The following is a 27364-nucleotide window of genomic DNA, read 5'->3' on the forward strand; positions in this document are numbered from 1 at the left end:
TTTCCAAATTTTCCAAATTTGATACTTTTGCTTCTTCTGAGGCTGTTTCTGGGAGAAAAGTTCTTCAAGCAGTGGTGCCTTCTGTTTAGGTCTCTGTCTTGTCCCTCCCTTTCATCCGTGTCCTGTTGCTTTGGTATTGTATCCCACAAGTAAGGATGAAATCCGTGGACTCGTATCTTGTAGAAGAAAAGGAAATTTATGCTTACCTGATAAATTGATTTCTTCTACGATACGACGAGTCCACAGCCCTCCTTGTCAATTTAAGACAGATTATTTTTTTATTTACAACTTCAGTCACCTCTGCACCTTTTAGTTTTTCCTTTCTCTTCCTATAACCTTCGGTCGAATGACTGGAGGTGGAGGGGAAGGGAGGAGCTATATATACAGCTCTGCTGTGGTGCTCTTTGCCACTTCCTGTTAGCAGGAGGATAATATCCCACAAGTAAGGATGAAATCCGTGGACTCGTATCGTAGAAGAAATCAATTTATCAGGTAAGCATAAATTTCCTTTTTTCCAGTTTCTGATGGTATTTCTGATATGATTTCTAAGGAATGGAATAGGCCTGGTACTACTTTTATTCCTTCTTCAAGGTTTAAAAAATTGTATTCTTTACCAGCAGTTACATTGGAGTTTTGGGAAAAGATCCCCAAAGTTGATGGGGCTATCTCTACTCTTGCTAAACGTACTACTATTACTATGGAAGATAGTACTTCTTTTAAAGATCCTTTAGATAGGAAACTTGAATCTTATCTAAGGAAAGCATATTTATATTCTGGTCATCTTCTCAGGCCTGCAATTTCTTTGGCTGATGTTGCAGCTGCATCAACTTTTTGGTTGGAACATTTAGCGCAACATGAATTAGATTCTGATTCGTCTAGCATTGTTCGCTTGCTTCTACATGCTAATCATTTTATTTGTGATGACATTTTTGATATCATCAAAATTGATGTTAAATCTATGTCTTTAGCTATTTTAGCTAGAAGAGCTTTGTGGCTTAAATCTTGGAATGCTGATATGACTTCTAAGTCCAGATTGCTATCTCTTTCTTTCCAAGGTAATAAGTTATTTGGTTCTCAGTTGGATTCGATTATTTCAACTGTCACTGGGGGAAGGGAGTTTTTTTGCCTCAGGATAAAAGACCTAAGGGTAAATACTAAAGCTTCTAACCGCTTTTGTTCCTTTCGACAAATTAAGGAACAGAAACCTAATCCTTCCCCCAAGGAATATGTTTCCAATTGGAAACCTTCAAATTGGAATAAATCCAAGCCGTTTAAGAAACCAAAGCCAGCCCCCAAGTCCGCATGAAGGTGCGGCCCTCATTCCAGCTCAGCTGGTAGGGGGCAGATTAAGATTTTTCAAGGACGTTTGGACAAATTCTGTCCAAAATCAATGGATTCTGAGTATTGTCTCTCAGGGGTATCGAATAGGATTCAGAGTAATACCTCCTGTGAAGATATTTTCTCTCACGCATCCCAGCAAATCCAGTAAAGGCTTAAGCTTTCCTGAAGTGTGTTTCAGACCTGGAGCTTTCAGGGGTAATCATGTCGGTTCCTTTTCAGGAACGGGGTCTGGGGTTTTATTCAAATCTATTCATTGTCCCAAAGAAAGAAAATTTCATTCAGACCAGTTCTGGATCTAAAAAATACCAATTTGTCGCTCTTCCTTTTGGCCTGGCGACAGCTCCAAGAATCTTTTCAAAGGTTCTTGGTGCCCTACTCTCTGTAATTAGAGAGTGGGGTATTATTGCAGTGTTTCCTTATTTGGACGATATCTAACAGACAAGAGACGTTTAAAATTGGTTACAGCCTGTCGGAACCTTCAGTCTCAGTCATTCCTTTCAGTAGCTATGTGCATGGAAGTTTTAGATCTCATGACTGCAGCATCGGACGCGATCCCCTTTGCTTGTTTTCATATGAGACGTCTCCAGCTTTGTATGCTGAACCCGTGGTGCAGGGACTATACGAGGATATCACAATTAATATCCTTAAATCCCAATGTTAGACTATCTCTGACTTGGTGGTTAGATCACCATCGTATAGTTCAAGGGGCTTCCTGTGATCACAACAGATGTGAGTCTTTCAGGTTGGGGTGCCGTTTGGGGATCTCTGACAGCACAAGGAGTTTGGAAATATCAAGAGGTGAGATTACCAATCAATTTTTTGGAACTCTGTGATTTTCAGGACTCTTCAGATTTGGCCTTTGTGGAAGAGAGAACAGTTCATTTGTTTTCAGACAGACAATATCTCAACTGTGGCATATGTCAATCATCAGGGTGGGACTCACAGTCCCCAAGCTATGAAAGAAGTATCCCGGATACTTGCTTGGGCAGAATCCAACTCCTGTCTAATTTCTGCGGTTCATATCCCAGGTATAGACAATTGGGAAGCGGATTCTCAGCCGTCAGACTTTACATCTGGGGGAGTGGTCCCTCCATCCAGATGTATTTTCTCAGGTTGTTCAGATGTGGGATTTTCCAGAAATACATCTGATGTCTTATCTAAACAAGAAACTTCCCAGGTACCTGTTCAGGTCCAGGGATCCTCAGGTGGAAGCAGTGGATGCATTGACACTTCCTTGGTGTTATCAACCTGCTTATATTTTTCCGCCTCTAGTTCTTCTTCCAAGAGTGATCTCCAAAATCATCATGGCACAATTGTTTGTGTTGCTGGTGGCTCCAGCATTGCCTCACAGGTTTTGGTATGCGGATCTTGTTCGGATGTCCAGTTGCCAACCTTGGCCACTTCCTTTAAAGCCGGACCTTCTGTCTCAAGGTCCGTTTTTCCATCAGGATATCAAATCATTAAATTTAAAGGTATGGAAATTGAACGCCTAATGCTTAGTCATGGAGGTTTCTCTGACTCACTAATTAATACTATGTTACAGGCTCGTATATCTGTTTCTAGAAAGATTTATTATCGAATTTGGAAGACTTATATTTCATGGTGTTCTTCTCATAAATTCTCTTGGCATTCTTTTAGAATTCCTAGAATTTTACAGTTTCTTCAGGATGGTTTGGATAAGGGTTTGTCTTAAAGTTCCTAGAAGGGACAAATCTCTGCTCTTTCTGTTTTTCTTCAATTAACCTACTTTTGAAACGTCCTTTAAAGACCCAGAACCTACGACTCATAACCTTGTAATGAGTTCTCTTATAGAACTGTTCTAATGTTGTTGGGTATTTTTTCCCCCCACTTATTTCCCCCCTCCTACCATTCAGCCATAAATACAAAAGAACGAAAAACAAAAAACAAACAAACAAAAAACCCCCCCACAAATCTACCTAGCTCTACCCTCCTCCCGACCATCCAGCCTAAGGGCATATCCATTCTCCCCTTAAGTTGGATTCCTGTATAAACACGGAGTCTCTAAAAGGGGAGATAACCAACTTCCTGGTGCTATTATCCAATGACTTAATATAGTTTTCCCATTAAGCAAAGAAAGCCTCTTTGTTTATTTCCATTTCCATTTGAACTGTAATCTGTTCCAGGAATAACTGATATTGTATACCCTTCTTGAATTCTGCAAATTTTGGCTCCTTATGGGATCGCCAGTTTTTCAGAATTATTTTCCTACCTAAGAGAATGGCTGTTTATTAAAAGGGGATTCCACCCCACTTCATCATACGCTGTTAGGAAAAAAAACATTCTGACGTGATATGCATGTGGACCTGGAAATTTTTTGTTAACCAAAACAAAATTTTACCCCAGAATCTCTGGATCACCAGGCAGGACCAGAACATATGATAGATATCAGCCTGATCAAATTTACATCTAAGACAAGACAAACTATCCCCTCCTTTTACCCAAGGTGCAAGAGACTTCGGGGTGACATACAACTGATATAAGATTTTTAATTTGTTGTTCTCTATAATATTCCCCTTTCATAGCTTTCGCAGCTCTCTTAACCGAGTTTGTCAAGAGCTCTGTCTCCATAGAGATAATCGGGCACTCCCTCCATTTTAAAGTAAGATATCTAATATTACTCAAATCTAGGTTAGCTAATAAGGCCCCATAGATGGGTGAAATAGAGAGTTTCCTTGCAATAAATAAGAATAGACTTTGCTTTAGCGCTTTATTATTCCACTCCAAGTTCGGTATCTTCAAAATTTGTTCAGCATAATGCCGAAGTTGCAAGAAAGCGAAATATTGGGAGTTGGTAATCCCAAATTCTAATTTACATTCGTTAAAGGTTTTAACTCTATTCTCCACTATGTTAATTATTTGAATCATATATTTAACCCCCACATTGGTCCATTTCCCAAATCTTAAAGAGTCATATCCCTTCGAAAACTCTGGGTTCCCTCTAATAGTTAAATAGGGAGAGACCCTAAAGTTGGAGCCCGTTCTCCCACAGAACTTACGCCAAGCTCGTATCGGTTGTTCAATGATTATTAATTGTTTAATCCCTTTGGGAATCTTGGATGGAGGCATATGAGCAAGGGCTTTCAAAGAGAATGGAGCAACCAACCCTTCCTCTATATCATGAATCGAAAAATAATCTGTCTCTAGGAACCAATCTGCTACATATTTCATATTAGCAACTAAATTATAGGCTTCTAAGTCCGGGATAGCCATTCCCATACTCTTCTTCCCAGAAAACATACGTTTCATGGCTATCCTAGATCTACCATTCTTCCACATAAATTGCCTAATATATTTATTATCAAGCTGTCTCTCTTTAATAGGAGATGTGGCATAGCCTGGAATATGTACAGGAATTTAGGTAATGAGATCATTTTTATTAACTGAATCCTGCCAGATAATGACAAGGGCAGATTCATCCATCTATCTATATCTTCTTTAAGTGATACAATAAGTGGGAGGAAGTTTAAGCTATACCACTTCCCTGGGTCCCGTGTAAATTTAAGTCCCAGATATGAAATATGTTCTTTTGCTTCCGTAAATGGTGTTGTTGGCGAGTCCTTATTTTTAATCAGCCATAGTATTTCCGATTTACTCTTATTTATTCCAAAACCTGTAAAGGTCTGGAATCTATCCAAGGCATCAACAATTAATAATTGTTTTCCAAATTTTGTGTAAAGATAAGAAGATCATCAGCATAAATTGCTTGTTGAATTCTTAATTGTCCAATATCAATTCCTTCTAGATGCTCTCTAAAGTATATGGCTAAGGGTTCCAGAGATAAATTAAAGAGCAGGGGTGAAATAGGACACCCCTGCCTTGTCCCTCGTTGCAGGGTAAATTTATCCGAAAGAGTAGAATTGATGACTAGGGCAGCTTGGGGTGTGTTATATAGTAAGCTAATAATATTCACAAAATTACCTTTGATTCCAAAATTTCCTAAAGTAGTAAACATGTGATCCCAGATCAAGGAGTCAAAAGCCTTTTGTGTGTCTATAGATATAATGGCGGCATCCCTAGCTAAAAATGACCCCCCTTTATTCGCTATATCACAATAATTTATTGCGAGTTCTAGTTTCCTAATATTCTTCACTAACGTCCTACCTTTCATAAATTCAGTTTGATCTGGATGAACAAGTGGGCCAATAGCTACCTGAAGTCAGATAAAATATGTGTTAGTATCTTATAGTCCACATTCAACAGACTCCATTCTATAAGACTCCATACATTTTAAATCTTTCCCCTGTTTTGGTACCAGGACAATCCTGGATTCATTAAAGTATTTAGTTGGAACTTTCCCTCCTATGAGAAAAGAATTATACATATCCCTTAGTGTTAAGGTAATTTTGTCCCCAATAATCTTATATAATTCCCCAGGGATATCATCCGGGCCCGAAGCCTTATTGAGTTTTAATTTATTGATGGCCTTACTGATTTCCTCCTGAGTTATTGGAGTATTCAGCATTTCCAGATCTTCCTTCTTGACTTGAGGGGTCTTAATACCTTCCCAGAACTGCTCCTTATTGCGGCATTCAACTTCTCTCTCCCCGTACAGCTTTTGGAAATATTGTTGGAATTCCTTGATGATATCTAATGGCTGAGTGAGGACTTTATCTTTTACTTTAATACTAGTTATGTATTTACTTGACTTCTGAAAGTTTTCATTTTGGCCAAAAATTTCCCTGTCTTATTACCATAGGACATAAACTTACTATTCCGCTTCATTTCTGCTTGTGTTTCTCTTGATATGCACCAATCACCCCTCCATTTTTTAGCCTCTAAATACTGTTTCCAGTTCTCACTATTATTATTCTGTATATATATTTGGTATTTATTAACGATCTGATTTGTGAGTTGCAACCAATAATTATTGTTTGTCTTTTTTGTTTTAACCAGAAACGCTATTATTTCCCCCCGAATAACTGCCTTAAAGGCCTGCCATAGTATCTCTATATTATCAACTGATTCTTTATTTTTGTCATGGTATTCTTCCCATTTACTAAGCAAGAAATTCCGAAATTTCAAATTTGTATATAAATAATTCGGAAAGAACAACCTATTATTTAGTGAGTTATTGGCATTAGTTACTAAAGAGAGCAGAATTGGCGCATGATCAGAGTGATTGGCGTAATTATTGTCTTTTGAACCAGGGAGAAAAGGTTCTTACTAATTAGAAACATGTCAATGCGCGAGAAGGACTTGTATGCTTTGTAGAGACAAATATATTCCCTACTATCTGGAAAAGTATTCCTCCAGATGTTTAAAAGTTCCAAATTGTAGCAATTTTTTAAATGTTCTAGTGTCCCTATTTCCCAACTGCTGCCTTCCCGCCTGTTGTTTTCTATCTATTAATCCTGATGCTACCATATTAAAGTCCCGCCTAAAATAATATTTCTATCTGACCCCATCAGTTTGTCTTGCAATACTTTCCAAAATCGATTTTTCTTTTCATTTGGGCCATATACATTACACATTGTCATTCTTTTCTTCCCTAGTTCCATCTCCAAAATAATAAATCTACCCTGTGGATCTATTTCTTTTTTCAAAATTTGATATTGCAAGTTTTTCCTAAACAATACAGCTACTCCTTTTTCTTATGGATACCCGAGGCATATACCACTTCTCCAACCCACCCCCACTTAAGTTTCTGACTTTCCAAATCATCAAGATGTGTTTCTTGTAACATACCTATATCTACTTTAAGTTTATTCAAGTGTTGTAAAACCACTTTCCTTTTTATTGGAGAATTAAAGCCACCTACATTCCAAGATCCTATTTTATATTTCCCACTCATTCAGCATTCCACACAGACCTGCTAAGCTCCCAGCCTAGGCAGAGGGGAGGAGGAGCAAGAGGCGAGGAGAAAAAAATTCCATTCATCCATAACCCACCCACTTCCCGTCCAACCCCATATCGCTGTGTTCTAGCATTTTTCAGTATAGTTCCTCTAAACATCAACACAGTAACTCCTAATCTGTATTCCCTGTATCCCATCCTATCACCTAACTTCCTCCATTAGAAATGTTTCTGCTTCCTGAGGATTATCAAAGGTCTTAAACCCATCTGAGGTTTTAATACTTATTTTAGCCAGATATAATAATCTAACTGTTCTACCTTCCTTTATTAGTTTAGAACATAATGGTGCACACAGTTTCCTCCTATTGGAGGTTTCATAAGAGAAGTCCTGAAAAATAAGACATTTCTTACTCTGATAAAAGACATCTTTCTGAAGTCTATATGCCTGTAAGATCTTTATCTTATCTTGGTAATTCAGATATCGAACAATAATCCGTCTTGGCCTAGATTTCCCCTCTTCCTGATTCCTAAGACTCCCAATCCTGTGAGCACGTTCAACTATCGTCGCCTGCTTATCTGCTGGGATTTGTAATAGAGTGGGTAACTGAACTGCAGCGAAATGCAGGAGATCCTTTTCTAACAAATTTTCAGATATTCCAATAATTAGCAAGTTATTTCTCCTTGACCTATTTTCAAGGTCCTCAACTTTGTCACTTAAAAACTTAACTTGTTTCTGTATAGCTGATAATTCTGTCTTTCTCAATATCTCTATACTCTAGGTCCGAGATGCGCTGTTCAACTAAACCTAACCTTGCAGAGATTTGTTTGGTTTCTTGTGAGATTACCTCTACAGTGCTTTGTATTGCCTCAAATTTGGGCAAAAAAAGGGTAGTGATTTGTTTCAGCAGTTCAGTGTTTGTTATTAAGTCTGTTGTGAGGTTTCTATAGCTAATTCTGTACTACGCCTAGGCTGCTTTTTTTCCCTTTTGCCTTCTCCCTGTCATGGCTGCTGTTTTAACATTAGACACTGAGGATATATATTTATCCATAGGGAACACAAAGAAGTAATAATTCTATCTCCTATATGCGCTTTCTTCAAATCCTTGACCATACATTGGGCCTACAACTTCACCTTATTCTGATCCTAATTCCTGAGCTTGGCATCACGCCCCAACCCCCCCTAACCCCTACAACTAACTTAAATGTTATATATCAATGGTGGTTTAGACAAGATATACACCAATATAAATTGTCAACAGTGAACATTAGTGAGCATATTTTAGTAATAGTGAAAAAATATATCCTCAAAAAAAAAGGAAAAAAGAACCAAAATTTATATATTACATACTATCTTACTAATAATAAAAAGATAGATCTTTCAGTGATTACAAAAAATATTTGTTACTTGGTAAGTCCAGTATCAATGCCAGCTTCGCTCAGCCCTATGTTTCAGCCGCATGTTTCAGCCGCAGAGGAGCAGCGTTACTTTTGCTAATGTGTCCTTAAATGTTCAGGGTGAATATTTCCTTCTTATTTCAGGAAGCTCTAGGGAGGTAGACATAGAAAAAAGACGCCACATGTGTGTATCAGTATCATCAGGTAGGGAAGGAAGAAAAGGAATGCACAGGGTACTCACAGATTTTAGCGGCACTCAATTGTGCCTGTAGTTGCGGGCTGGACCTTTAGCAGCAGTCCAGCATGCTGTCTCTCTCTGGGCACTGTCGCTCCTCAGTTATACATGCAAAATACAAAAAGAAGAGAAAAACAGGGCCACACCTGTGTGAATCCGATAAGACACAAATAGAACCTATATCCACTCATACAGGGTACTCACAAAAGCAGCGGCACTCTATTGTGCCAGATGGCGTCGGCTAGGCCTTTTACAGCAGCCTAGCACGCTGTCTCCCTTCCATCGGTGTAGATATATCTCCACCACATGTAAACAAAAGAAGAAGGGAACAGGGATACAAGACCTCATGTGTGTAAGACTGTAAGGTGAGGTATATAAAATTACATCTTCAGAATAATACTCACAAAAAAAACGGCACATCAATGTGCCATTATAAGCAGACTGAACCTTTTACAGCAGTCCAGCACGCTGATTTCTGTGGAAGCACCCTCAGTCTCCCTCATATGTTACTATATTTAAGATTTATGGTCCCTTTTATCAAAAACTCCTTTGAATAGGGATTGGGCACAAGAGGGTATCTCTTATTTTTTCCACAGCCCTTTCTTGGGGGGTAAATTGGCCGTAATGAATATACTAGCCTATGGTCCTCTATATGCACTAACTAGTGCTTATAACTCACGGCCAAAAGTATTGTAGACGGGGGGAGAAACGGCCAGGAGGAATGGGAGTAATATAAATGACAAACAGTCCTCAATCGACTTAAAGGTGTATTCTCTGAAAGAGGCTGATTATAGACTGCCCCCACATTAAATACTTGCCACCTAATGAGAACTATAAGGGCCCCGTTTAGGAGCGCACAAAAAAATCTTGCTTACCGTCTGGCCACTTCCCCTCGCCTAAACAGAACTGCCTAGTGAATAAACTGAGCCGCTTGCGGGAGCCGGGGGTAGGGACTGCTCGTCCGTCGGCTGTGGATTCCGTCGCCTCTTTCAGTCTCCTCACTCCCGGTGACCAGGACACTGCGTTCTTCCTCTCCTCTCCCTAGCGCTTCCTTCGTGCGCTACCATCAAGCGTGCTGCGTCAGTACGTAGGACCTCCCCCTGCTCTTTCTGTTTTATTTCACAGAAAGATTGCTAAGCTTCCTGATATTCACTGTTTTTATTCACTGTTTTCTCTTGTAAGATGTATCGAGTCCACGGATTCATCCATACTTGTGGGATATTCTCTTTCCTTACAGGAAGTGGCAAAGAGAGCACCCACAGCAGAGCTGTCTATATAGCTCCTCCCTTAGCCCCACCCCACAGTCATTCTCTTTGCCTACTCTAAGTATTAGGAAGGGTAAAGTGAGTGTGGTGACAAAATGAAAATATTTCTGACGGAGGTCAGAAAATCAAAACTCTTAACCACTTGCCGAGCTCTTCATTCCATTCCTCAGCCATCAGTGGCTCAGTGTATGGAGGTAATCGGACTCATGGTAGCGGCAATAGACATAGTTCCTTTTGCCCGCCTACACCTCAGACCACTGCAACTATGCATGCTCAAACAGTGGAATGGGGATTATGCAGATTTATCTCCTCAACTGCATCTGGACCAGGAGACCAGAGATTCTCTTCTCTGGTGGTTGTCTCAGGACCACCTGTCTCAGGGAATGTGTTTCCGCAGGCCGGAGTGGCTCATAGTAACGACAGATGCCAGCCTGCTAGGCTGGGGTGCAGTCTGGAACTCTCTGAAAGCACAGGACTTATGGTCTCGGGAGGAAACTACTCCCGATAAACATTCTAGAAATGAGAGCGATATTCAATGCGCTCCAGGCGTGGCCTCAGCTAGCTGCGGCCAAATTCATCAGATTTCAGTCGGACAACATCACGACTGTAGCTTATATCAATCATCAAGGAGGAACACGGAGTTCTCTAGCGATGATGGAGGTAACCAAAATAATCCGATGGGCGGAGGATCACTCTTGCCATCTCTCAGCAATCCATATCCCAGGGGTAGAGAACTGGGAGGTGGATTTCCTAAGTCGTCAGACTTTTCATCCGGGGGAGTGGGAGTTCCATCCGGAGGTATTTGCCCAGCTGACTCAGCTATGGGGCACACCAGAATTGGATCTGATGGCGTCCCGTCAGAATGCTAAACTTCCTCGTTACGGGTCCAGGTCCCGGGCTCCCCAGGCGGTACTGATAGATGCTCTTGCAGTGCCCTGGTCCTTCAATCTGGCCTATGTATTTCCACTGTTTCCTCTCCTCCCACGTCTGGTTGCCAGAATCAAGCAGGAGAGAGCTTCGGTGATTCTGATAGCACCTGCGTGGCCATGCAGGACTTGGTATGCAGACCTAGTGGACATGTCATCGGTTCCACCGTGGACTCTGCCAATGAGGCAGGACCTTCTAATCCAAATCTAATTTCTCTGCGTCTGACTGCTTGGAGATTGAACGCCTGATTCTATCAAAGCGTGGTTTCTCTGAGTCGGTCATTGATACCCTGATTCAAGCTAGAAAGCCTGTCACCAGGAAGATTTATCATAAGATTTGGCGCAAATATTTTTATTGGTGTGAATCCAAGGCCCTCTCACTATGAGTACAGGTTGGGAGGGGCCTATTTTCCATTGGTTTTTGCAGCTTGAGACATCCAGCTTCCCTGAAGGAGTCCCCTGAACATATAGGACCTCTCTAAGGGTTTTTGTGCCTTCCAAAGTCGTTTTATGGGCAGGTAGGGCCACAGTAGAGCTGTGGCAGTTTGTTGTGACTGTTTAAAAACGTTTATCGTTTTTTTGATCCAGTTTTGAAACTAAGGGGTTAATCATCCATTTGCAAGTGGGTGCAATGCTCTTTCAGCCTATTATACACACTGTAAACATTTCGTAAGATTTACTGCTTTTTTCACTGTTTTAGCAGTTTCTGTGATTGTTTTTTTCTCTTAAAGGCACAGTACCGTTTTTATTTTTTGCTTGTTCAGTTATTAAAGTGTTTTCCAAGCTTGCTGGTCTCATTACTAGTCTGTTTAAACATGTCTGACATAGAGGAAACTCATTGTTCATTCTGTTTAGAAGCCATTGTGGAACCCCCTCTTAGAATGTGTACCAAATGCACTGATTTTACTATAGATTACAAAGACCATATTCTGGCTTTAAAAAATTTATCACCAGAAGAAATTGACAAGGAGGAAGTTATGCCGTCTAACTCTCCCCACGTGTCAGATCCTATAAATCCCGCTCAGGGGACGCCAAGTGCATCTAGCGCGACCATTGCGTATACCTTGCAAGACATGTCGGCAGTTATGAATCATACCCTTACAGAGGTATTATCTAAACTGCCAGGATTGCAAGGAAAGCGAGACAGCTCTGGGACTAAAATAAATACAGAGCTCTCTGACGCTTTAGTAGCTATGTCTGATACACCCTCACATTATACTGAAGCTGAAGCAGGGGAGCTTCAATCTGTGAGTGATTTTTCTGATTCAGGGAAGATACTTCAATCTGATTCTGATATGTCTACATTTAAATTTAAGCTTGAACACCTCCGCGTATTGCTCACGGAGGTTTTAGCAACTCTGGACGACTGTGACACTATTGTAGTCCCAGAGAAATTATGTAGATTGGATAAATACTATGCAGTACCTACTTACACTGATGTTTTTCCAATCCCTAAAAGGTTTTCTGAAATTATTACTAAGGAATGGGATAGACCAGGTGTACCATTCTCTTCCCCCTCCTGTTTTTAAAAAGATGTTTCCTATAGACGCCGCAACACGGGACTTATGGCAGACGGTCCCTAAGGTGGAGGGAGCAGTTTCTACTCTAGCTAAGCGTACCACTATCCCTGTCGAGGACAGTTGTGCTTTTCTAGATCCAATGGATAAAAAATTAGAGGGTTACCTTAAGAAAATTTTTATTCAACAAGGTTTTATTCTCCAGCCTCTTGCATGCATTGCCCCAGTCACTGCTGCTGCGGCTTTCTGGTTTGAGTCCCTAGAGGAGGCTCTACAGGTTGAAACCCCGTTGGAAGATATTATTGACAAGCTTAGGGCCCTTAAGCTAGCCAATTCATTTGTTTCTGACGCTGTTGTTCATTTAACCAAGCTAACGGCTAAAAATTCAGGTTTTGCTATTCAGGCGCGTAGGGCGCTATGGCTTAAATCCTGGTCAGCTGACGTGACTTCAAAGTCTAAACTTCTCAACATTCCCTTCAATGGACAGATCCTATTCGGGCCTGGACTGAAGGAGATCATTTCTGACATCACTGGAGGAAAAGGTCACGCCCTTCCTCAAGACAGGTCCAACAAATTAAGGACCAAACAGTCTCAACAGGCTCAACTTCCTCTAACACAAAACAAGAGGGAACTTTTGCCCAGTCTAAGCCGGTCTGGAGACCTAACCAGGCTTGGAACAAGGGAAAAACAGGCCAAGAAGCCTGCTGCTGCCTCTAAGACAGTATGAAGGAGTAGCCCCCAATCCGGAAACGGATCTAGTAGGGGGCAGACTCTCTCTTTTCGCCCAGCCTTGGGCAAGAGATGTCCAGGATCCCTGGGCATTGGAAATTGTGTCCAAGGGTTATCTTCTGGAATTTAAAACCTCTCCCCCAAAAGGGAGATTTCATCTCTCACTTTTATCTGCAAACCAGATAAAGAGAGAGGCATTCTTACATTGTGTTCAAAACCTCCTAGTTATGGGAGTGATCCACCCAGTTCCGCAGGAGGAACAGGGACAGGGCTTTTATTCAAATCTGTTTGTTGTTCCCAAGAAAGAGGGAACATTCAGACCAATCTTAGATCTCAAGATCTTAAACAAATTTCTCAGAGTCCCATCCTTCAAGATGGAGACTATTCGAACCATCCTTCCTATGATCCAGGAGGGTCAATACAGGCACTTCCAGTTTGTGGCTCTTCCCTTCGGGTTTGCCACGGCACCAAGAATCTTTACAAAGGTTCTAGGGTCCCTTCTAGCGGTCCTAAGGCCGCGCGCTATAGCAGTAGCCCCTTACTCAGACGACATTCTGATACAGACGTCGACTTTTCAAGTTGCCAGGTCTCACACGGACATTGTTCTGGCATTTCTGAGGTCGCATGGGTGGAAAGTGAACGAAGAAAAAAGTTCTCTATCCCCTCTCACAAGAGTTTCCTTCCTAGGAACTCTGATAGATTCTGTAGAAATGAAGATTTACCTGACAGAGGCCAGGTTGTCAAAACTTCTAAATTCCTCCTGTGTTCTTTATTCTACTTCTCGCCCTTCAGTGGCTCAGTGTATGGAAGTAATCGGCTTAATGTTAGCGGCAATGGACATAGTGCCGTTTGCCCGCCTACATCTCAGACCGCTGCAACTCTGCATGCTCAGTCAGTGGAATGGGGATTACACAGATTTGTCCCCTCTACTAAATCTGGATCAAGAGACCAGGGATTCTCTTCTCTGGTGGTTATCTCGGGTCCATCTGTCCAAGGGTATGACCTTACGCAGGCCAGATTGGACAATAGTAACGACAGATGCCAGCCTTCTGGGCTGGGGTGCAGTCTGGAACTCCCTGAAGGCTCAGGGCTTGTGGACTCAGGAGGAGACACTCCTTCCGATAAACATTCTGGAACTAAGAGCGATATTCAATGCTCTTCAGGCTTGACTTCAGCTAGTTGCGGTCAGGTTCATCAGATTTCAGTCGGACAACCTCACGACTGTAGCTTACATCAACCATCAAGGGGGAACAAGGAGTTCCCTAGCAATGTTGGAGGTTTCAAAGATAATTCTATGGGCAGAGGTTCACTCTTGCCATCTATCAGCTATCCATATCCCAGGAGTAGAGAACTGGGAGGCGGATTTTCTAAGTCGACAGACTTTTCATCCGGGGGAGTGGGAGCTCCATCCGGAGGTGTTTGCACAGTTGATTCAACTTTGGGGCAACCCAGAACTGGATCTCATGGCGTCTCGTCAGAACGCCAAGCTTCCTTGTTACGGGTTCAGGTCCAGGGATCCCAAGGCAGCTCTGATAGATGCTCTAGCTGCGCCTTGGTCTTTCAACCTGGCTTATGTGTTTCCACCGTTTCCTCTCCTCCCTCGTCTGATTGCCAAGATCAAGCAGGAGAGAGCTTCAGTGATTTTGATAGCTCCTGTGTGGCCACGCAGGACTTGGTACGCAGATCTGGTGGACATGTCATTCTTTCCACCTTGTACTCTGCCGCTGAGGCAGGACCTTATACTTCAAGGTCCCTTCAAACATCCAAATCTAATTTCTCTGCGTCTGACTGCTTGGAGATTGAACGATTAATTTTGTCAAAACGTGGTTTTTCCAAGTCGGTCATTGATACCTTAATTCAGGCTCGAGAGCCTGTCACCAGGAAAATCTATCATAAGATATGGTGTAAATATCTTCATTGGTGTGAATCCAAGGGTTACTCATGGAGTAAAGTCATGATTCCCAGGATATTGTCTTTTCTCCAAGAAGGATTGGAGAAGGGATTGTCAGCTAGTTCCTTAAAGGGACAGATTTCTGCTCTGTCTATTCTTTTGCACAAGCGCCTGGCGGATGTTCCAGACGTTCAGGCATTTTGTCAGGCTTTAGTTAGAATCAAGCCTGTGTTTAAACCTGTTGCTCCGCCATGGAGTTTAAATTTAGTTCTTAAAGTTCTTCAAGGGGTTCCGTTTGAACCTCTGCATTCCATAGATATCAAGCTTTTATCTTGGAAAGTTCTGTTCTTGGTATCTATCTCTTCGACTCGAAGAGTTTCAGAGTTATCTGCCTTGCAGTGTGATTCCCCTTATCTGATCTTCCATGCAGATAAGGTAGTTTTGCGTACCAAACCTGGGTTTCTTCCTAAGGTGGTATCCAATAAGAATATCAATCAAGAGATTGTTGTTCCGTCACTGTGTCCTAATCCTTCTTCAAAGAAGGAACGTCTATTACACAATCTTGACGTGGTTTGTGCTTTAAAGTTTTATTTACAAGCTACTAAAGATTTTCGTCAAACATCTGCTTTGTTTGTTGTCTACTCTGGACAGAGGAGAGGCCAAAAGGCTTCAGCAACTTCTCTTTCTTTTTGGCTGAGAAGCTTAATCCGCTTAGCTTATGAGACTGCTGGCCAGCAGCCTCCTGAAAGAATTACAGCTCATTCCACTAGAGCGGTGGCTTCCACATGGGCCTTTAAAAATGAGGCTTCTGTTGAACAGATTTGTAAGGCGGCGACTTGGTCTTTGCTTAATACTTTTTCTAAATTCTACAAATTTGATACTTTTGCTTCTTCGGAGGCTATTTTTGGTAGAAAGGTCTTACAGGCAGTGGTGCCTTCCGTTTAAGCGCCTGCCTTGTCCCTCCCTTCATCCGTGTCCTATAGCTTTGGTATTGGTATCCCACAAGTAATGGATGAATCCGTGGACTGGATACACCTTACAAGAGAAAACAAAATTTATGCTTACCTGATAAATTTATTTCTCTTGTGGTGTATCCAGTCCACGGCCCGCCCTGTCATTTTTAGGCAGGTGTTTTTTATTTTTTAACTACAGTCCACCACTGCACCCTATAGTTTCTCCTTTCTCTTGCTTGTCTTCGGTCGAATGACTGGGAGGTGGCAGTTAGGGGAGGAGCTATATAGACAGCTCTGCTGTGGGTGATCCTCTTGCAGCTTCCTGTTGGGAAGGAGAATATCCCACAAATAATGGATGAATCCGTGGACTGGATACACCACAAGAGAAATAAATTTATCAGGTAAGCATAAATTTTGTTTTTATCTGCAAGTTTTTTTCTACATTGCACTTTGGTGGTCAGGTGATGCTGCAGATGTGTGTGGCTATGTGTGTGTATGTGTGGCTATGTGTGTGTATGTGTGGCTATGTGTGTGTATGTGTGGCTATATGTGTGTATGTGTGGCTATATGTGTGTATGTGTGGCTATATGTGTGTATGTGTGGCTATATGTGTGTATGTGTGGCTATATGTGTGTATGTGTGGCTGTATGTGTGGCTGTGTGTGTGTGTGTATGTGTAGCTGTGTGTGTATGTGTAGCTGTGTGTGTATGTGTAGCTGTGTGTGTATGTGTAGCTGTGTGTGTATGTGTAGCTGTGTGTGTGTATGTGTAGCTGTGTGTGTGTGTGTATGTGTAGCTGTGTGTGTGTATGTGTAGCTGTGTGTGTGTGTGTATGTATGTGTAGCTGTGTGTGTGTGTGTATGTGTAGCTGTGTGTGTGTATGTGTAGCTGTGTGTGTGTATGTGTAGCTGTGTGTGTGTATGTGTAGCTGTGTGTGTGTATGTGTAGCTGTGTGTGTGTATGTGTAGCTGTGTGTGTGTATGTGTAGCTGTGTGTGTGTGTGTATGTGTGGCTGTGTGTGTGTGTGTATGTGTGGCTGTGTGTGTGTGTGTATGTGTAGCTGTGTGTGTGTGTGTATGTGTAGCTGTGTGTGTGTGTATGTGTAGCTGTGTGTGTGTGTGTATGTGTAGCTGTGTGTGTGTGTGTATGTGTAGCTGTGTGTGTGTGTATGTGTAGCTGTGTGTATGTGTAGCTGTGTGTATGTGTAGCTGTGTGTATGTGTAGCTGTGTGTGTGTGTGTAGCTGTGTGTGTGTGTGTAGCTGTGTGTGTGTGTGTAGCTGTGTGTGTGTGTATGTGTAGCTGTGTGTGTGTATGTGTAGCTGTGTGTGTGTATGTGTAGCTGTGTGTGTGTATGTGTAGCTGTGTATGTGTAGCTGTGTATGTGTAGCTGTGTGTGTGTATGTGTAGCTGTGTGTGTGTATGTGTAGCTGTGTGTGTGTATGTGTAGCTGTGTGTGTGTATGTGTAGCTGTGTGTGTGTATGTGTAGCTGTGTGTGTGTATATGTGTAGCTGTGTGTGTGTATATGTGTAGCTGTGTGTGTGTGTATATGTGTAGCTGTGTGTGTGTGTGGCTATGTGTGTGTGTGTGGCTTAGTGTGTGTGTGTGGCTTAGTGTGTGTATGTGTGGCTTAGTGTGTGTATGTGTGGCTTAGTGTGTGTATGTGTGGCTTAGTGTGTGGCTTAGTGTGTGTATGTGTGTATGTGGGGCTTAGTGTGTGTATGTGTGGCTTAGTGTGTGGCTATATGTGTGGCTATATGTGTGGCTTAGTGTGTGGCTATATGTGTGGCTATATGTGTGGCTATATGTGTGGCTATATGTGTGGCTATATGTGTGGCTATATGTGTGGCTATATGTGTGGCTATATGTGTGGCTATATGTGTGGCTATATGTGTGGCTATATGTGTGTATGTGTGGCTTAGTGTGTGTATGTGTGGCTTAGTGTGTGTATGTGTGGCTTAGTGTGTGTATGTGTGGCTTAGTGTGTGTATGTGTGGCTATATGTGTGGCTTAGTGTGTGGCTATATGTGTGGCTTAGTGTGTGTGTATGTGTGGCTTAGTGTGTGTGTATGTGTGGCTTAGTGTGTGTGTCTATGTGTAGCTGTGTGTGTGTATGTGTGGCTTAGTGTGTGTATGTGTGGCTTAGTGTGTGTATACAAGTTGTTAGTTTATATATTTAACCTTCCTGCTGTTTTATTTCTCTAAAGGTTGGAGACTCTATTCTCAACGCCTCACCCCAGGTCCGCTGCCTTGGGGTCACACTAGACTCGGAACTCGCATTCAACCCACATATACAAGTGCTTGCCAAATTCTGCCGTTCACACCTATGCAACATTTCCAGAATTTGTCCTTTCTCCAACATAGGTGTGTCCGGTCCACGGCGTCATCCTTACTTGTGGGATATTCTCTTCCCCAACAGGAAATGGCAAAGAGCCCAGCAAAGCTGGTCACATGATCCCTCCTAGGCTCCGCCTACCCCAGTCATTCTCTTTGCCGTTGTACAGGCAACATCTCCACGGAGATGGCTTAGAGTTTTTTAGTGTTTAACTGTAGTTTTTATTATTCAATCAAGAGTTTGTTATTTTGAAATAGTGCTGGTATGTACTATTTACTCAGAAACAGAAAAGAGATGAAGATTTCTGTTTGTATGAGGAAAATGATTTTAGCAACCGTCACTAAAATCCATGGCTGTTCCACACAGGACTGTTGAGAGCAATTAACTTCAGTTGGGGGAACAGTGAGCAGTCTCTTGCTGCTTGAGGTATGACACATTCTAACAAGACGATGTAATGCTGGAAGCTGTCATTTTCCCTATGGGATCCGGTAAGCCATGTTTATTACGATCGTAAATAAGGGCTTCACAAGGGCTTATTAAGACTGTAGACTTTATTTGGGCTAAATCGATTCATTATTAACATATATTTAGCCTTGAGGAATCATTTTATCTGGGTATTTTGATATATTGATATCGGCAGGCACTGTATTAGACACCTTATTCTTTAGGGGCTTTCCCAAAGCATAAGCAGAGCCTCATTTTCGCGCCGGTGTTGCGCACTTGTTTTTGAGAGGCATGGCATGCAGTCGCATGTGAGAGGAGCTCTGATACTTAGAAAGGACTTTCTGAAGGCGTCATTTGGTATCGTATTCCCCTTTGGGCTTGGTTGGGTCTCAACAAAGCAGATACCAGGGACTGTAAAGGGGTTAAAGTTCAAAACGGCTCCGGTTCCGTTATTTTATGGGTTAAAGCTTCCAAATTTGGTGTGCAATACTTTTAAGGCTTTAAGACACTGTGGTGAAAATTTGGTGAATTTTGAACAATTCCTTCATGTTTTTTCGCAATTGCAGTAATAAAGTGTGTTCAGTTTAAAATTTAAAGTGACAGTAACGGTTTTATTTTAAAACGTTTTTTGTACTTTGTTATCAAGTTTATGCCTGTTTAACATGTCTGAACTACCAGATAGACTGTGTTCTGAATGTGGGGAAGCCAGAATTCCTATTCATTTAAATAAATGTGATTTATGTGAAAATGACAATGATGCCCAAGATGATTCCTCAAGTGAGGGGAGTAAGCATGGTACTGCATCATTCCCTCCTTCGTCTACACGAGTCTTGCCCACTCAGGAGGCCCCTAGTACATCTAGCGCGCCAATACTCCTTACTATGCAACAATTAACGGCTGTAATGGATAATTCTGTCAAAAACATTTTAGCCAAAATGAACACTTATCAGCGTAAGCGCGGCTGCTCTGTTTTAGATACTGAAGAGCATGACGACGCTGATAATAATATTTCTGAAGGGCCCCTAACCCAGTCTGATGGGGCCAGGGAGGTTTTGTCTGAGGGAGAAATTACTGATTCAGGGAACATTTCTCAACAGGCTGAACCTGATGTGATTGCATTTAAATTTAAGTTGGAACATCTCCGCATTCTGCTTAAGGAGGTATTATCCACTCTGGATGATTGTGACAAGTTGGTCATCCCAGAGAAACTATGTAAAATGGACAAGTTCCTAGAGGTGCCGGGGCTCCCAGAAGCTTTTCCTATACCCAAGCGGGTGGCGGACATTGTTAATAAAGAATGGGAAAGGCCCGGTATTCCTTTCGTCCCTCCCCCCATATTTAAAAAATTGTTTCCTATGGTCGACCCCAGAAAGGACTTATGGCAGACAGTCCCCAAGGTCGAGGGAGCGGTTTCCACTTTAAACAAACGCACCACTATACCCATAGAGGATAGTTGTGCTTTCAAAGATCCTATGGATAAAAAATTAGAAGGTTTGCTTAAAAAGATGTTTGTTCAGCAAGGTTACCTTCTACAACCTATTTCATGCATTGTCCCTGTCGCTACAGCCGCATGTTTCTGGTTTGATGATCTGATAAAGGCGGTCGATAGTGTTTCTCCTCCTTTGGAGGAGATTATGGACAGAATCAATGCTCTCAAATTGGCTAATTCTTTCACCCTAGACGCCACTTTGCAATTGGCTAAGTTAGCGGCTAAGAATTCTGGGTTTGCTATTGTGGCGCGCAGAGCGCTTTGGTTGAAATCTTGGTCGGCTGATGCGTCTTCCAAGAACAAGCTACTTAACATTCCTTTCAAGGGGAAAACGCTGTTTGGCCCTGACTTGAAAGAGATTATCTCTGATATCACTGGGGGTAAGGGCCACGCCCTTCCTCAGGATCGGCCTTTCAAGGCCAAAAATAAACCTAATTTTCGTCCCTTTCGTAGAAACGGACCAGCCCAAGGTGCTACGTCCTCTAAGCAAGAGGGTAATACTTCTCAAGCCAAGCCAGCTTGGAGACCAATGCAAGGCTGGAACAAGGGAAAGCAGGCCAAGAAACCTGCCACTGCTACCAAGACAGCATGAAATGTTGGCCCCCGATCCGGGACCGGATCTGGTGGGGGGCAGACTCTCTCTCTTCGCTCAGGCTTGGGCAAGAGATGTTCTGGATCCTTGGGCGCTAGAAATAGTCTCCCAAGGTTATCTTCTGGAATTCAAGGGACTTCCCCCAAGGGGGAGGTTCCACAGGTCTCAGTTGTCTTCAGACCACATGAAAAGACAGGCATTCTTACATTGTGTAGAAGACCTGTTAAAAATGGGAGTGATTCATCCTGTTCCATTAAGAGAACAAGGGATGGGGTTCTACTCCAATCTGTTCATAGTTCCCAAAAAAGGGGGAACGTTCAGACCAATCTTAGATCTCAAGATCTTAAACAAGTTTCTCAAGGTTCCATCGTTCAAGATGGAAACCATTCGAACTATTCTTCCTTCCATCCAGGAAGGTCAATTCATGACCACGGTGGATTTAAAGGATGCGTATCTACATATTCCTATCCACAAGGAACATCATCGGTTCCTAAGGTTCGCATTCCTGGACAAACATTACCAGTTCGTGGCGCTTCCTTTCGGATTGGCCACTGCTCCAAGGATTTTCACAAAGGTACTAGGGTCCCTTCTAGCTGTGCTAAGACCAAGGGGCATTGCTGTAGTACCTTACTTGGACGACATTCTGATTCAAGCGTCGTCCCTTCTTCAAGCAAAGGCTCACACGGACATTGTCCTGGCCTTTCTCAGATCTCACGGATGGAAAGTGAACGTGGAAAAGAGTTCTCTATCCCCGTCAACAAGGGTTCCCTTCTTGGGAACAATAATAGACTCCTTAGAAATGAGGATTTTTCTGACAGAGGCCAGAAAAACAAAACTTCTAGACTCTTGTCGGATACTTCATTCCGTTCCTCTTCCTTCCATAGCTCAGTGCATGGAAGTGATCGGGTTGATGGTAGCGGCAATGGACATAGTTCCTTTTGCGCGCATTCATCTAAGACCATTACAACTGTGCATGCTCAGTCAGTGGAATGGGGACTATACAGACTTGTCTCCGAAGATACAAGTAAATCAGAGGACCAGAGATTCACTCCGTTGGTGGCTGTCCCTGGACAACCTGTCACAAGGGATGACATTCCGCAGACCAGAGTGGGTCATTGTCACGACCGACGCCAGTCTGATGGGCTGGGGCGCGGTCTGGGGATCCCTGAAAGCTCAGGGTCTTTGGTCTCGGGAAGAATCTCTTCTACCGATAAACATTCTGGAACTGAGAGCGATATTCAATGCTCTCAAGGCTTGGCCTCAGCTAGCGAGGGCCAAGTTCATACGGTTTCAATCAGACAACATGACAACTGTTGCGTACATCAACCATCAGGGGGGAACAAGGAGTTCCCTAGCGATGGAAGAAGTGACCAAAATCATTCTATGGGCGGAGTCTCACTCCTGCCACCTGTCTGCTATCCACATCCCAGGAGTGGAAAATTGGGAAGCGGACTTTCTGAGTCGTCAGACATTGCATCCGGGGGAGTGGGAACTCCATCCGGAAATCTTTGCCCAAGTCACTCAGCTGTGGGGCATTCCAGACATGGATCTGATGGCCTCTCGTCAGAACTTCAAGGTTCCTTGCTACGGGTCCAGATCCAGGGATCCCAAGGCGGCTCTAGTGGATGCACTAGTAGCACCTTGGACCTTCAAACTAGCTTATGTGTTCCCGCCGTTTCCTCTCATCCCCAGGCTGGTAGCCAGGATCAATCAGGAGAGGGCGTCGGTGATCTTGATAGCTCCTGCGTGGCCACGCAGGACTTGGTATGCAGATCTGGTGAATATGTCATCGGCTCCACCTTGGAAGCTACCTTTGAGACGAGACCTTCTTGTTCAGGGTCCGTTCGAACATCCGAATCTGGTTTCACTCCAGCTGACTGCTTGGAGATTGAACGCTTGATTTTATCGAAGCGAGGGTTCTCAGATTCTGTTATCGATACTCTTGTTCAGGCCAGAAAGCCTGTAACTAGAAAGATTTACCACAAAATTTGGAAAAAATATATCTGTTGGTGTGAATCTAAAGGATTCCCTTGGGACAAGGTTAAGATTCCTAGGATTCTATCCTTCCTTCAAGAAGGATTGGAAAAGGGTTTATCTGCAAGTTCCCTGAAGGGACAGATTTCTGCCTTGTCGGTGTTACTTCACAAAAAACTGGCTGCTGTGCCAGATGTTCAAGCCTTTGTTCAGGCTCTGGTTAGAATTAAGCCTGTTTACAAACCTTTGACTCCTCCTTGGAGTCTCAATTTAGTTCTTTCAGTTCTTCAGGGGGTTCCGTTTGAACCCTTGCATTCCGTTGATATTAAGTTATTATCTTGGAAAGTTTTGTTTTTAGTTGCAATTTCTTCTGCCAGAAGAGTTTCAGAATTATCTGCTCTGCAGTGTTCTCCTCCTTATCTGGTGTTTCATGCAGATAAGGTGGTTTTACGTACTAAACCTGGTTTTCTTCCAAAAGTTGTTTCTAACAAAAACATTAACCAGGAGATTATCGTACCTTCTCTGTGTCCGAAACCAGTTTCAAAGAAGGAACGTCTGTTGCACAATTTGGATGTTGTTCGCGCTCTAAAATTCTATTTAGATGCTACAAAGGATTTTAGACAAACATCTTCCTTGTTTGTTGTTTATTCCGGTAAAAGGAGAGGTCAAAAAGCAACTTCTACCTCTCTCTCTTTTTGGATTAAAAGCATCATCAGATTGGCTTACGAGACTGCCGGACGGCAGCCTCCCGAAAGAATCACAGCTCATTCCACTAGGGCTGTGGCTTCCACATGGGCCTTCAAGAACGAGGCTTCTGTTGATCAGATATGTAGGGCAGCGACTTGGTCTTCACTGCACACTTTTACCAAATTTTACAAGTTTGATACTTTTGCTTCTTCTGAGGCTATTTTTGGGAGAAAGGTTTTGCAAGCCGTGGTGCCTTCCATTTAGGTGACCTGATTTGCTCCCTCCCTTCATCCGTGTCCTAAAGCTTTGGTATTGGTTCCCACAAGTAAGGATGACGCCGTGGACCGGACACACCTATGTTGGAGAAAACAGAATTTATGTTTACCTGATAAATTACTTTCTCCAACGGTGTGTCCGGTCCACGGCCCGCCCTGGTTTTTTTTTTTTAATCATGTCTGATAATTTATTTTCTTTAACTACAGTCACCACGTTACCATATGGTTTCTCCTATGCAAATATTCCTCCTTAACGTCGGTCGAATGACTGGGGTAGGCGGAGCCTAGGAGGGATCATGTGACCAGCTTTGCTGGGCTCTTTGCCATTTCCTGTTGGGGAAGAGAATATCCCACAAGTAAGGATGACGCCGTGGACCGGACACACCGTTGGAGAAAGTAATTTATCAGGTAAACATAAATTCTGTTTTCCTTACTCAAAAAAACTACAAAACTACTTATTTATTCCCTCATCCTGCCACGCATTGACTATTGCAATCTGCTCCTAAATGGCGTTCCAAAACACCGCCTCTCCTCCCTCCAATCGATTATGAAGTCTTCTGCTAGACTCATCCACCTAAGTCGCAGATCTACATCAGCTGCTCCGCTCTGCCAGTCTCTACACTGGCTCCCCATACACTCCAGAATACAATTTAAAGTATTAGCCCTAACCTACAAAGCACTAAACAGTCTAACTCCCAATTATATCTCCTCTCTCATCGTGAAATACTCCCCATCCCGTCCTCTTCGATCAACCTCTGACCTACGTCTCTACACTCCTGTTATCTCTACGTCCCACTCCCGCCTCCAAGACTTCTCACGTGCTGCTCCTGTCCTCTGGAACTCTCTACCCCGCTCCATTAGACTGTCTCCAACCTTGTATAGCTTCAGACCAGTGTTAATTTTGACGGCAAGTTTCAATTTAGTCTTAGTTTTAGTCTTTTGACTAAAATGCCATTTTAGTTTTAGTCGTATTTTAGTCACCTGAATTGTTTTAGTTTTAGTCGACTGAATCTCCAGTAGGTTTTAGTTGACTAAAATCTAAGGTGTTTAGTTAAGGTGTAATGCATTATTTAAGCATTTATCTATAATTTGCAAACTGATTATATACTCCAGCAGTAAACATAACACATGTTAATATTTATGGTATTACGGTTTAAACATGCAATACAGACACAGATTTAGCCGTTGTGATATGTAACATCTTTATTAAACTTACAATTAAATAAAACCAAGTTTCATAAACAAACAGAAGTGCAACTTTAAAATATAAAAAAAACAAAACTGTAAACTGTATTGGCTGTATTGCACATATTACCCAATATAAAAACTCTAACAGTTCTCTGTTAATAATTAAAACAAGTATCAAGTAACTCAACACAACAAAACGTTTCTGCAGCTAGCACAGGCACAGCATAACTATTTATTCGTGGGTTATGCTTATTTCTATAGGAAGAATCAATTGATTGTTCACAGATTCAAAAACGTTTCGGCAACAATATTAGCACTGCTCTAGAACTTCCAAACTTATTATAAACTCCTGGAGTAAAGGTTTCTTAACCTGTTTTTATTTATGGTATTAAGGTTTGAACATGCAATACAGATTTAACAGATTTAACTGTTGTGGTATATAACATGTCTTTATCTTAAAATTTAATAAAATGAAGTTTCGTAAATTTTACAAAAGTGCAGTAATTGGATATGGATTGATTATAACAACTTGCATAAAATGTTTTTGTCAGCAAATTGTGATTTAGTTTTAGTCAGTCTTTTGACTAAAATGCCATTTTAGTTTTAGTCGTATTTTAGTCATTAGAATTTCTTTACTTTTATAGTCATTTTAGTCTAGTTTTAGTCGACGAAATTAACACTGCTTCAGACGCTCCTTGAAAACTCACCTATTCAGAGAGGCATACCATCTCTCCTCCATCCCTCATCCGAACCAAACTAATACATGAACTGCCTGACTTACTGCTGCAAATACAACCGATGTAACAAACTACCCCAACCTTATGTCTCTGCACCCTCAACCTATAGACTGTGAGCTCTCCGGAACAGGGCCCTCTTCCTCCTGTACTAGATTTGTTTTATGTTTTGTATTTTATCACAAATCTTTGTCATTGTATACCCCTATCATTGTACCCAGCGCTACGGAATTTGCCGGCGCTATACAAATAAATGATGATGATAATTATTTCTTGTGGTTCTTTAGGCATCATTCCAAGAAAAAATGGGGCAGCGGAAAACTGAATTTGCTGAGAAGAACAAGAAACTGGTGAGTTATGTGCCTGGCTGAGAATTATAAGTTGCGTTGTGTGAATGTAATGTCTATAAACGGAGGTACATGGTTGGCAGTCCTATCCCCCTCACATGAAAGAGGAGATTACTCATTTTTAATCAAGGTGTCTTATTCCCTTTTAGACAGAAAGTGATTGCATAGAAATAAAAAAAAACACCTTTTGTTTTCTAGGTGCCTTTTAATGGTGCTCTGGGATTTAAAGGCACACCTAGCCCCCAAACTAAGCATTCCATTTGGACAAGTGACACCTCTTTTGAAAATTAGATGCACCTCAGCTTATGTCCATGGCATCAGTGAGCACCTGACAGAACTGTGGGTATATGAAACATCAAGGGGTGGGGTATATGCCCCAAGTTGCCCTCCACCAAACAAAATTTAGACCCCTAATTTGAAATCAAGCTGCCAGCTGATTGTGACATTCCTCACAGTGTCGATTAAGAGGCCTTTACCACCCTATATTGTGCGACTTTTCATTTGAGTCCTTATTAGTTTGTTGTAATTTTAATGGTAACCTGGCAGTAACCACTAGCCTCAGTTTGTTGTGGTGTTAGGGCTTGTCTGATGTAAGCAAGTGCATTCTTTTTTGTTCCTCGTTCGTTTTAGAATATGGCAGCAGGCAGTGCCATTTATCTTTTCATCACTGCATTTATTAGTATGAAAGTGCAATACGCACACATCTGAATTTGTAAGCCTAATAAATCTGGCACAGAAAAGAGTAAAATGTTGCTGCCTGCTGCCATTTCATTCTTTTGGCAGTGAGAGTCCACAAGAACATTTTTAACCTATAGGAATTACTCTTCCTAGCCACCAGGAGGAGACACACACCTTAAACAAAGCTATAAATATCCCTCCCAATTCTCCTACCCTCTCAGTAGTTCTTTGCCTCATATCATGGAGGTAGGCAGAGAGTATAGAAGAAAATAAGTTTAACATGGATTGTGTCTCACTGATCATATAAACATATAAATCTCAATAGAGTATTTGTATATATCATTCTGGTTGATGCTGGGTTTCCCATGCCTCTTTCTACTTCTATCCTAAATCTGTCTCATAACGTGGCGTGTCTCACACGAAATTACAGACTTATCATGGGCAAGTTGTCCCCTCTCTCATGGCAACTTGTCTAATAGAGAGGTCTGTTATATTCGGTACACTAAGCACATTCAGGGCCCTTTGCTTCAGGCAGTGATGTGCCATTAGCAAAGGGG

At 42.1% G+C, this 27364-nt stretch overlaps 1 protein-coding gene across 1 annotated transcript in view; it reads left to right on the forward strand.

The window, feature by feature from the left end:
* Nucleotides 1–26153, forward strand: part of LOC128641175 (kinetochore protein Nuf2-A) — a 180669-nt gene extending 154516 nt beyond the window's left edge. Inside the window, exon 5 of the mRNA XM_053693743.1 lies at nucleotides 26070–26153. Coding sequence (XP_053549718.1) covers nucleotides 26070–26153 — 84 coding nt within the window. The remainder of the gene's footprint in view (nucleotides 1–26069) is intronic.
* Nucleotides 26154–27364: the final 1211 nt, after the last annotated feature.

This window comes from Bombina bombina, chromosome 10, assembly GCF_027579735.1.
Source record: "Bombina bombina isolate aBomBom1 chromosome 10, aBomBom1.pri, whole genome shotgun sequence".
NCBI classification, from domain to species: Eukaryota; Metazoa; Chordata; class Amphibia; order Anura; family Bombinatoridae; genus Bombina; species Bombina bombina.